Source organism: Sciurus carolinensis, chromosome X (assembly GCF_902686445.1).
Source record: "Sciurus carolinensis chromosome X, mSciCar1.2, whole genome shotgun sequence".
Classification (NCBI taxonomy): domain Eukaryota; kingdom Metazoa; phylum Chordata; class Mammalia; order Rodentia; family Sciuridae; genus Sciurus; species Sciurus carolinensis.
Genome location: NC_062232.1, coordinates 99,946,324 through 99,958,617, shown reverse-complemented (window position 1 = coordinate 99,958,617; position 12,294 = coordinate 99,946,324). Strand labels below are relative to the sequence as shown.

The window sequence follows — 12,294 nt, the reverse complement described above, 5'->3', positions numbered from 1 at the left end:
AAAGAAAAGAAAAAAAAGAAAAGACTTCCCATAATCAATTCACATTAGTTTTCAGTCTGATGTGTTACTTTTTGGGAAAATTCCAGAAGCCATTAAACTACTAATAGACTTGATTTGGAATTTTTACAGGAAATCTATGTGTCTTCAAATATCCAAGTCAGTTAGCCTGGGGATGTGGCTCAATGGTTGACCACTTGCATGTGTGAGGCCTGGGTTTGACTGCCAGCATGGCAAAAAAAAAAAAAAAAAAAAAAAGTCCAGGTCATTTAAAAACATTATAAAATAGTGCTGCAACACAATTAACAATAGTCAAATTATGGAATCAACCCAGATGCCCATCAACAAATGAATAGATAAGAAAATGTGGTATATTTACAAACTGGAGTTTTACTCAACCATAAAGAAGAATGAAACAATGGCATTTGCTGATAAATGGATGGACCTGGAGAACGTCATGCTAAGTGAAAGAAGCCAGACTCAGAAAATCAAGGGTTAAAAGTTATCTCTCATATGTGGAAGCAAGAGCAAAATAAGAGAAAGAAGGTAGTTGGGGAGGGGATCAGACATCATAAAGACATAAGGAACATCAGTGGAGTAGAAGGAGAAGAAGGAAGTGAGGGAGGAAGGGAAAGGGAAGAAATACGGAAAGAATTCAACAAAATCATGTGATATACATTTATAAGTATACCAAAGGTAACTTCATCTTTATGTATACATAAAAAAGCATATAAGAATGGATTTTCTGTGAAAGTGAAAAACAAAAAACGTTTATCTTATTCTTTGCTTTCTGGTATGCAATTATAAATTCATAGGACAAAAAAAGTACCAATCAAACATAAATAAATAAAGAAGTGAAAGGAAGATCATCAGAGTAGAGGAGGGATAAGGGGAGGAAGAGTGGGCGGGGGAATGTGGATTGAAATCAAGTTTTAAAAATGGTGCTACAAAAGTGTACAGCCTGGAGGGCACGCCTGTAATCCCAGCGGCTCTGGAGGCTGAGGCAGGAGGATGGCGAGTTCAAAGCCAGTCTCAGTAAAAACGAAACGCTGAGCAACTCAGTGAGACCTCGTCTCTAAATAAAATATAAAATAGAGCTTGGGATATGGCTTTGTGGTCACGTGCCCCTGAGTTTAATCCCAGGTACCATAAAAAAAAAAATGTGTACACAAAAGTTAGGCAGTAGCCTTCCTGCCTTCCTTCCTCCCAAAAAGGATCTTGATAAGTACAAAGAGACCAACTACTTGGGAAGCTGAGGTAGAAGGCTTGCAGTCTAAGGTCAGCCTGAGAAATTTAGTGAGACTCTGTCTCAAAATTAAAAGTAAATAAATAATGGGCTGGGGTTGTGTCTCAGTGGTAGAGCACTTACCTAGCACGCGTGAGTCCCTGGGTTCGATCCTCAGCACCACATAAAAATAAAATAAAGGTATTGTGTCCACCTACAACGAAAAAATACATATAAATAAGTAAATAGGGCTGGGAATGTAGATCAGTGGTAGAGCACTCCTGGGTTCCATCTCCAGTAGTACAAAAAAATTATAAAATGAATGTAAATACTGATCATTAACCCGATTGCTTCTCTAGTAAATTAAATAGTTCAATGAGCTGGACAATATGTGGGTTCCTGTTTCCTCTAGTTGGAGCACATTGGTGGAGATGTGTGGCTGGGGGTTAAATATGCAATTTTTCTCTAGGCTGCTAACTTAATTGGAGAGCATCAGGCTCAAGTCATTATCAGAATTTGTGCTTTCTAAGTTAACTGGACAATATGGGGCACAGACGTTATAGTTCCCCACTAATCGCGATAAACCCTCCTTATTTTGCTTGGGATTTCAAAAAAGAAAAAAATATCGTATTTTTCTGTGTGAGCATATATACGCATGTATAAAGTATATTCATACACATACACATGCCTATATAATTATACAGAGGAACCACAACAAAACACATGCACAATTGTGTGGTGTTCATATGGTTACTCAGTGAAATGTATCTGTGTTCCGTGGTCTTCCCCTTCAGGTATTTCAAGTTCGAGTCTGAGAAAGGATTTGGTCTCCTATGCGCCCTAGATTTGATGAACCTCGGTCGGAACTGGACAGATGTGCGGACCCGATTTCCAGACCGGCTTATTTATACTGGTACAAGTCCCTTCCGGTTGGCTAGAGCCCCCTAGGCCTTGGGAAGGTATTTGCCGACGTACCCGGAACTGTTTCCAAGGTTTCTTCAGGTTTGGCAGGTTGCGCGGCGGCGGGTTCTGGGAGCCAAGGCAACCGGGAATCTTCCCGGGGTCACAAGAGCGCCCCCTTGTCCTGCCGCTTCGGGGGCACAGCTGCGGTAATGGCTCCAGTGTCCAGTTCGCGCAGCCCTGAGGGGGAGGCCTCAGGCTCCGGAGGAAAACGCCGCAGTTCGTCGAAGAGCCCCAAACCCAGCAAGTCTTCCCGCTCCCCGCGGGGTCGCAGGTCTCGCTCGCGCTCTTGTTCTCGGTCTGGTGACAGGAATGGCCTCAGTCATCAGCTGGGTGGCCTCAGTCAAGGTTCCCGAAGCCAGTCCTACCGCTCACGCTCGCGTTCGCGCTCTCGAGAGCGGCCCTCTGCGCCACGGAGCACCCCCTTTGCTTCTGCCTCCTCGTCCGCCTATTATGGCAGCTACTCACGCCCGTACGGGAGCGACAAGCCGTGGCCTAGCCTTCTGGACAAGGAGAGGGAAGAGAGCCTGCGGCAGAAGTGAGTGGGATCGCGGCACCTTTTCTTGTATGAGCCCCCCGCCCCTGCCTTTTGAGTCCGATTTATCGTTCGTTGTGTTTCTGACTATTCGCATTTCGTTCTGCCTGCCTTGCACTCATTTTAGTCCCTTTCTTCATTCTGCTCACGGCAACCTTTTATTGTACCTTTATTTCCCATATATTGTCACTTGTCCTCGGACCTCTTCATGTAGCGCCCTATTTTATCGCTATCCCCTTACCCCTTCCTGTCTTGTTAGCAGACATCGCCAAGAGCCTCAGATCTACCGGAATTATGACATTTACTTGGTTGTATCATTAACAGTTGTGAGCATGATTTTATTGCTCATGAAATTGAATTCATGGAAGGAGGAGCACTGTTCTATTGTTTACAGGGTTCGTAGTGCCTATCACTTTGTAGACATGCAATCGTTGGTTGTGGAGTGAAGGAACAGACAAGTTTGAGATATATAACGGGATGTATAAATGGAAATGTTTTGTACGGAATTGGAAAGAGTTGAAATTAAGGATTTATATTGGAGAGGAGGAAACCCTTCCTCTTGCACAAGATGATCACACCAATGTAGGGGAAGTGATCTGCTTAGCTGTAGATGTAGTTACCTTACAAAAGATCTGGGTAAGTGGTCTCAATCTTGGTCATGAAAAATGATGCTAGGGTGAGATCAGGTCTCCTCTAATGAGAATGAATATTGGAGTGGGAACGTGCAAGGTTTAAGAAGGAGGGAGAGGCTTATATTATTGCTGTGTGAGTCATAATATCTAATATTTATTAAGTATTATGTGTTGGGCATTGCACTAAGCCATGCACTATGTGTTTAAAAAATGAGAAGTTTGAAAGTATTACAGACATTGAGGGAGAGGTTAAAGTTCCAACAGTTGGGAGATGGCTTCATGATTCTTTTTCTTCCAGCAGTGGGAACTAATAAAGTATAGTGATGAGAAGGACAGGCTCCAGAATGAGACTGCCTGAGTTGAAGTCCTTATTTTCCACCTAATAGCAGTGTAGCCTTGTGAAAGTTATTTAACCTCTGTGAACTTCATTCACCATTAAAAAGATGCTGAGGCTGGGGATATAGCTCAATGGTAGAGTGTTCGCAGAGCATACCTGAGGCCCTGGGTTCCATCCTGAGCATTGTAAAAAGAAATTGGAGTGGGGGAATGAAGGGTAGATAAAATTAGTACCAAGTCTTTTAGGGTTGTAATAGTTTAGTGCCTGGAACATAATAAATATTCCATAACTGTTAGCTATTAGTGCATCATGCATGGAAGCAAAAAGTAAAAACAGTCCTGAATTAGGTTAAAGACCCACCCAAGTTTAATTGTTCAGAAAAGTGTCTATAGAATATACCATTCAAAAAGAAAATGGCTTCTTACTGGTGACTCCTCACCAAAAGATGTCAGAATTGCCTAAGTGAATTTAAAAATATATATTTTTTTTAGTTGTAGATGGACACAACACATTTATTTATTTAGTTAGTTATTTTAAATGTGGTGCTGAGAATTGAACCCAGTGCCTCCCATGTGCTAGGCAAGCGCACTACCACTGAGCTACAACCCCAGCCCCATGCTTAAGTGAAATTTGCATTTGTATATTTAGAAGATAAATAATTTATCTTAACAGTGCAGATGAAGCCAGCTGGCAACAGGTGTGAGAACAGGACTTTGTGTTCTTCAGAGTCCAGCAGCATTCTTTCCCCTATATGTGTGTATTCTAAGTACAGTTACAAGTATGTCCCCTTTTGTACTGTTTCTTTAAAGTGGCAAACCCTTGAGACTGACTCTGCATAGCTATACCTTTTCCTCTGAATAAAGAAGTAAGAAAACTTAAACCAATTATATTTCGTTTGAAGTGTTTTTAAAAACAAATGGAGTCTAAAACAGCTAAACTTTGAAGAACTGAACCTTAGGGTTTTTTTTTTTTCAGTTTATGAAAAATAGCAAAAATTTAAACAGAAGAAATCACAAATATCATAAAACAGAAGCATTAAACAATTTCAGTATCTTCCAAAGAGCAGAGAATGTACTCCTTTTCCAAAAAAGAACTGAAGGGAAGACTGAGAGAACAAACTTCACATCTCATTGAGTACAGTTTTTGTCAAATAAATTTTTTCTTTTATTTTCAGAACTCCCTTTATTTTCTATTTCTAAGTCTTTATTTTTATTTTCTTAATTAATTCTTAGCTTCCTGACAACTGAAGGTTTGACTAAATCAAGAGACTTCTTTCTTTTTAAATCATGCATAAAGAAATTTATTTCTAAATGTAAAATGTCCCATCACATATTGCAATGAAGTGACCAGTTAGAAGCTATGCCATGCATTTGGCATAAGGGATGCTCTTGACAGTCTTCCAAACTATTGTTTCTGATCTAGCCACTGAGGCTATCTGTAATTTTTACCATTTGATAGTATTATCAGAACATTGAATCCTAAGTGATGAATTTCCACTTAAGCCAAGATTTTATTAACTTTTAAAACATAAGGAAAGTCAGGTGAGGTAGAAGGATCACTATAGTCTCAGGTGAGGTAGAAGGATCACTAGAGCCTAGTAGTTTGAGGCTAGTCTAAGCAACATAGGGAGACCCTGCCTCAAAAGAAAAAATATATAATAAAGCATTGGGAAAACAGGACTTAACTGAACTGCTGTTGAATTTCATTATATATTTAGGAAATAATTCATCTGTTGAGTTATAATTTAAATGTTTATATCCTCTAGGAGATTAAGTGAGAGAGAGAGGATTGGAGAATTAGGAGCTCCTGAAGTATGGGGACTTTCTCCAAAGAATCCTGAACCTGAGTAAGTGATTTAAAAATGTTATAATATTAATTTAAATCCTGAGTCTACTGTGAACTTTTTTTTTGGTACTAGAGATTAAACCCAGGGACACTTAACCACTGAGGCACATCCCCAGCCCTTTTTTCTACTTTATTTAGAGGCAGGGTCTTGCTGAGTTGCTTAGGGCCTCATTAAGTTGCTGAGGCTGGCTTTGAACTCATGGTTCTTCTGCCTCAGCTCCAAGCCATGCACCACCACACCCAGCACTGTGAACATTTTGGTTGAGCAAAGAATTTTACATCTCAGATTTTTTTCTTTTTTGTGATTTGTGCTGTTCTACTCTTATATTTTAAAAACGTAGAACAAGCTGGGCATGGTGGCCCATGCCTGTAATCCCAGTGACTCAGGAGGCTGAGACAGGATTGCAACTTTGAAGCCAGCCTCAGCAATTTAGCCAGGCCCTAAGCAACTTAGCAAGACCCTGTCTCAAAATTTAAAGAAGAGTAGGGGGCTTGGGGATGTAGCTCAATGGTAAAGTGCCCCTGGTTTAAATTCCCAGTACCAGCGAATAAATAAATAAATAAAAATAAAAACATAGAACATATCTAAGGATTAAACATGTTGCGAGTGGACTTTAGCATACAAATTGTTCTCTTTAAATTGTAACCCATGGGTCTAATTTCCTATTCATAGAAAGGTTCAATGTTGATATATATTATTTTGAATTTTTGTTCTCAACTAACCCAGTTGCAGATTGCATGGCAGTTAATAGCATTACAAAGAGATTTCTTTAAAAAATGAATAGTAGTATGGATTTGTTCAGCTGATTTTCCTATATCTAATACTACCTGGAGGTGTGGTGCTTTTTCCCCTTATTTTGTTTCTTTTGGTACTACTCATAAGTTTCTTCTCTCTTCTGTATTTCTGTGTCTACTTTAAGTTGAATTCAACTTGCCTGACAGATAAACCTATAATTTGTGGCAGGATAAAAAGATTTATTACCTGAAACTTGGGAGGTTGGGGAGGTGGGGTACTGGGGATTGAATCCAGGGCACTCTACCACTGAGCTACATCCTCAGCATTTTTTATTTTTTGTTTTGAGACGGGATCTCACTACACTGCTGAGGCTATCCTCAAACTTGTGATCCTCCTGCCTCAGCCTCCTAGTAGCTGGAATAACAGTTGTGCACCACCACACATAGCTTGAAACTTGTTCTTATAGATACCTTTGGAAAAGGCTTAAAGAATCTGAACTCAACCCAGGTGTGGTGGCACACACCTGTAGTCCCAGAAGTTTGGGAGGCTGAGGCAGGAGGATCATGAGTTCAAAGCCAGCCTCAGTTATTTAGCAAGGTCTTAAGCAACTCAGCGAGACCCTATCTCTAAATAAAATAGAAAAAAGGGCTGGGGATGTGAGTCAGTGGGTAAGCATCCCTGTTTCCAATCCCTGGTACCAAAAATAACAAAAAAACAAAACCTGAACTCAGAGAATTAGAGTTGGAAAAAACCCTAAAAATATTTTTCTAGACAATAACCAAGTTATTCCGGGTTCGATTTTCACAGGAAAAGATTATATGATGTGCAGACTCCTTCTGAAGTATTATAACATTTTAATAATACTTTCAGAATTCTCTGCAAAAGAATGAAATCTCTTTAGACTAGTTTGCTAGATTCTTCTTGCTCTGGGGAGATAGAACAGTTGTTGCTCTATTATATATCCTTTACACACTTAGAACACACTCCTGGGTCTGGGGAGGTACCTCAGTGGTAGAGTGCATCCCTAGCATGCTTGAGGCCCTGGATTTGATCCCCAGCCCTCCCAAAAAACAAAGTAAGAATAAAATCCTTAAGTCTTTCCATAGCCTTATCTCCTGTTTCTTTCATCTTTCCTATGATTCCTGTTCCTTTTGCCCTGTGGGTTCTTCTGAAATTATAAATCATCTGTGTTTTGTTTGAATAATGCTTTATAAACTCTGAAGCATTATGCAAATGCAAGAATTTTTTTATTATGAAGGTAGTAGACCCTTGAAATATGCTCTTACAAAGATGTTCCTGTGCTTCCTTTTATGGTACTTAGGCAATCAGTGTTGTTACTGAAAATTTCAAGTCCCTATGTAGTACTCCTGTGGTCCATATTTCATCACTTTTCTAATTCTTACAACCATTTTCTTTAAATTAGCTCTGATGAACATACACCAGTAGAGGATGAAGAGCCAAAGAAAAGCACTACTTCAGCATCTAGTTCAGAAGGTATTTTTTGAATATAGACCTTTTAATTGATTTTAAAAAGTAAGTTTATAAATAGTTGAACATTGGACTTTGCTTTTATTCAAATTGCCAATTATCTATTCCTTTTCAGTATTTCAAATACAATAAAATTGATATTCAGAAATACTTCTTAAGAAATTAGTTTTTATGGGCTGGGGAGTAGCTCAGTGGTAAAGGACCTGCCTAGCATATAAGAGGCCCTGGATTCATTCCCCATCTCTACATAAAAAATAAACAATAGTAAAATGATTGAAAAAAAGAAATTAGTTTTTATTTGTGTTTCCTACAGATGAAAAGAAGAAAAAGAAGAAGTCTAGTCATTCAAAAGAAAGGTCTAAGAAAAGGAGAAAGAAAAAATCATCCAAAAGAAAACATAAGAAGTATTCTGAAGATAGTGACAGTGACTCTGATTCTGAAACAGACTCTAGTGGTAAGAAACCAACATCATTCTGCAAACCTTGCTTCAAAACTAGTTTTTCTTCTTAAAACTTATTTTAGGTGGTTGTTAAACAATAATAGCCAAAAATTTCTGAATGCTCCTTGATTTTGTGCAGGCACCCTACTGTGTGCTTTATATTCATTATTGCTATTTAGTCCACATAATAACATCTTATAGATGAGGAAATGGAGGCACAGAACAGGTTATAAGTACCACACCCAAGGTCATAGTTGGGATTGAAATGTAAACCAACTGGGCAGTCCTGGTGGTGCAAGCCTGTAATCCCAGTGGCTCAGGAGGTTGAGGCAGGAAGATCCCGAGTTCTAAGCCAGCCTCAGCAACTGCAAGGCACTAAGCAACTCAGTGAAACCCTGTCTCTAAATAAAATACAAAATAGGGCTGGGGATGTCACCATGAGTGCCCCTGAGTTCAATCCCTGGTAACCACCCCTTCAAAAAAGAAAGAAAGAGAGAGAGAGAGAGAGAGAGAGAGAGAGAGAGAAAGAGAGAAAGAGAAAGAGAGAGAGAGAAAGGGAAAGAGAGGGAGAGGGGGAGAGAGAGAGAAAGCGAAAGGAAAGAAAAGAAAGAAAGAAAGAAAGGTAAACTAATTCCAGATTGGTTGTGCATAGTTGTACATAGCAAAGGGAGCCCAAACCAACTTGGGGTTAGACTGCAAGATGTGTGGAAGCCATACAGGGCTACATCAGCCCAGTGGAAAGCTCTTTTTGTGTAATTAGCATGCCCAGTGGGCTCCATCTCTGTATAATTTTTTAAAAGGCATGTCATAAAGTACTCTCTTCAGATTGACTGCAAGGTACCCCATCTGGGCTGGTACTTCACAACAAGCCACCAAAAAGGTGGCTTTTAAAAAGTTTACTATTTATCCATTTTATTTTTAAATATGTTAAAAATTGGGCTGGAGTTGTGGCTCAGTGGTAGAGCGTTTGCATGTCATGTGTGAGGCACTGGGTTTGATCCTCAGCACCACATAAAAATAAATAAATAAAATAAAGGTATCATGTCCATCTACAACTAAAAAATTACTTTAAAATGTGTTAAAATTCAACAGTGTGATATCTTATTTTTCTAATTATATTCTTGCCTTTTTGTTTTCCTAATTTCCTATAATTATTTGTATAAAAGCCACCTTTTTGTGCCTCCTCATAGCTGATAATTGACCAGAAGTTGCCTCCTTTGAAGTTGACACATTACACACAGGTGCCTCTTCCTCTGATATTACCCAGGTTTCCTTGTTCCCATTGTCACTTTTCTTCCTCACTGCTGGAAGCAAAAATCTAGGGCTGGGGGTATAGCTCAGTGGTAGAGCCCTTGCCTAGTATGTGCAAGGCCTTGGGTTCTCTCCCCAGCACCACAAAAACAAAACCAAAGAAAGCACAAATCTGAGCATGTCAGTCCCCTATCTAAAATCTTTCAGTCGCTTTCCTTCTAAGGAACCTCATGTTCTTTCTCTTGACTCTATCACTTGGCACAGAGAGACTCTCTGCCTACAGCACCAGTCTGTCCCTGCCTCCAGCTTCACTCACTCATTGCAACCATGGGCATGTAGTACTTTTGTAATAAACTGATTTTTTTCAAAAACTAGCTTAAGGAGTCACCTTTTCCTAGTCAGCCATTCTTCAAACATCCTCCCCAAATCAGTCTGAATTCAAGATTCCTCTATCACTCTGGATTATATTTATCTCTATTCCCATCTTTCTCTATCACACTGAGTCACTAACTAGAAAACATTCTCCTCTGTACTGCAACACTGTATTTTCACCTTTTTAATCATGAAAATCTTTAAACATTCAGAAAAGTAAAGAGATACAACTGACTGTATAATTAATATCATATTCTTTTCCAGATTTAAAAATTGTTAGTATTTTTGACAGAATTGCTTCAAATTTGTTTTTGTGGTGGTGCACTATAATTATACATAATAGGGGTATTCTTCATGCCATATTTGTACATGTGCATAACACAATCACATGTGGGTCTTTTGTTGAGATACTCAAAGTAAGTTACAAATATACTTTGATGCTAAATATTTCTGTATTCATCTTTAAAAAGTAAAAACATCTTTCTACTTAAACACAAAACTGTTATCTCATTCAATGAAATTAATAATACTCTATATCACCTTATACTTAGTCTGACTTTAATTTTATGTCCCCAATGCTTAGTATAGTTTCTGGCAAGTTGCAATAAATACTAGTATGAATTAATTTCTCTGTAACATCAAATGGGACAGCAATAGGACTTTATCTACTCGAAAGTATCAGGGTTTTAGAATTTAAAATGTTTTAAAATTATAATGTGTTTTAATTTGCAGATGAAGACACAAAAAGGAGAGCAAAGAAAACTAAGAAAAAGGAAAAGAAGAAGAAACACAGATCGTCAGTTTTTTCTATAATTATTTAATGGAAAAGTTAAAATGTGTATAAAATTACATAAAATAGTTTGATTCCCATATGTACTCATCACCCAGTTTGAATAATTTTCAACTCATGGGAAGTCTCCACTATTGCCTGTTGTCTTGGAAACAATTCCAAATGTCATTCCATCTATAAATAATTCAGTACCTTTCTCTAAAAGACAGGCGTTCTTTAAAAAAAACCACAATGCTATTATCATGCCCAAAATATTTAACAATAACTACTCAATTCTCAGCATTTTTTCTACAGTTTAGTCAAAGCAGAATCCAAAATAATGTCCATAAATTGCAATGATTATATTTGTATGGTGTACTTTAGCATGTTCTTCTGTCCTCTGTATTTCCCATACAATAATAGGTATAGAGACTTGACAAGCTTAATTTGAGTTTTGGGCAGGAATACTCCATAGGTGGTGGTGTGTATTTCCATCAAGAGAGAAATAATGTCTGTCTCTTTTTGCCATATGAACAGCCATTGATTGTTATTGTCTAGATCCTTTACTGCATTAGGGTTTGCAAATGATGATAGTCTAATTCTGGCTTTCCTTGTAGAATAATTCCATAAGAGATCCTGCCCTTACCAACTACTTAAATATCCTGAAGTACAGTTTGTATAGGAAGGGCATGATAATTGCTTTGTTTTATGTTTTATGAGTTTTTAAAATAATGAGTTGGATTTTTTTAGTATTATGAACTCAGGATTTAAAAACATTTGATGTATTTTACTCCATTACAAAGTTATTATTAATGCTCAAATTGGTAAGAGCTGTTTTATTTCTGTTGTCTTTCTACACTATAACAACTGTATATCATTGTTCCCTTTAATCTTTTTAAATAGCAAAACATGATTTGGTTAAATATTAGAAGATTTTTAACTTAAACTTCTCTAACAAGTTTCCATAAGCTTGGAATTCATTTTCATAAGTGCCTTGAAAAATTAAGATGTCTTTTAACATGGGAATATTAAGTGAATTTGTGTTAAATTTTAATCCCTACAGGAAGAAATATAAGAAAAGAAAGTCTAAGAAGAACAGAAAAGAGTCTAGTGATTCAAGCTCTAAGGATTCCCAAGAAGAATTTCTAGAGAATCCCTGGAAGGATCGATCAAGTAGGTTCTTCTGATAGACTTTAACTCAAAACAAATTAAAGTAACCATTTGGTCAAAATGTGAATGTGTTTCTGAACATTTTTCATGCAGAGGCTGAAGAACCCTCAGATTTAATTGGCCCAGAGGCTCCAAAAACACTTGCCTCTCAAGATGATAAACCTTTGAAGTAAGTAGCAGTGTATTTATAATATCTAATGTACCTTCCAAAGAGTATGGCCCTAATTTACCTTGCCAGGCTTATCCCCTTCTACTCCCAGGTTCCAACTGAGCTGAATTACTAAAAGTTCCCTTTGTTTACAGTACATTTTCCCACTTTTGTGCCTTATTCAGCTAGCTTCTTCCCCCAACATGCCTTCCATTCTTCTTCCTGCCCTGTTTTCTTCCTTATCCCCAATTTCTTCCTGTTAAAATCTTTATCCTTCAAAGCCCTTTTCAAAAAGACGAAGCATATGCTGATTCCCAGTACTTCCCCTCCACAGGTAGTTGTAATTTCTTCCCCACTTTAATCCTCACAGCATATTCTATTTATTATATG

The 12,294-nt window shown here is 38.1% G+C and overlaps 1 protein-coding gene across 1 annotated transcript in view; it reads left to right on the top strand.

The window, feature by feature from the left end:
• Positions 1-2,206: 2,206 nt before the first annotated feature.
• Positions 2,207-12,294, top strand: part of Nkap (NFKB activating protein) — a 16,795-nt gene continuing 6,707 nt past the window's right edge. The window contains exons 1-7 of the mRNA XM_047536757.1: positions 2,207-2,720; positions 5,452-5,532; positions 7,691-7,761; positions 8,069-8,209; positions 10,550-10,613; positions 11,650-11,759; positions 11,850-11,925. Of these exons, the coding sequence (XP_047392713.1) occupies positions 2,335-2,720; positions 5,452-5,532; positions 7,691-7,761; positions 8,069-8,209; positions 10,550-10,613; positions 11,650-11,759; positions 11,850-11,925 (929 nt within the window). The 5' untranslated portion in view covers positions 2,207-2,334. The remainder of the gene's footprint in view (positions 2,721-5,451; positions 5,533-7,690; positions 7,762-8,068; positions 8,210-10,549; positions 10,614-11,649; positions 11,760-11,849; positions 11,926-12,294) is intronic.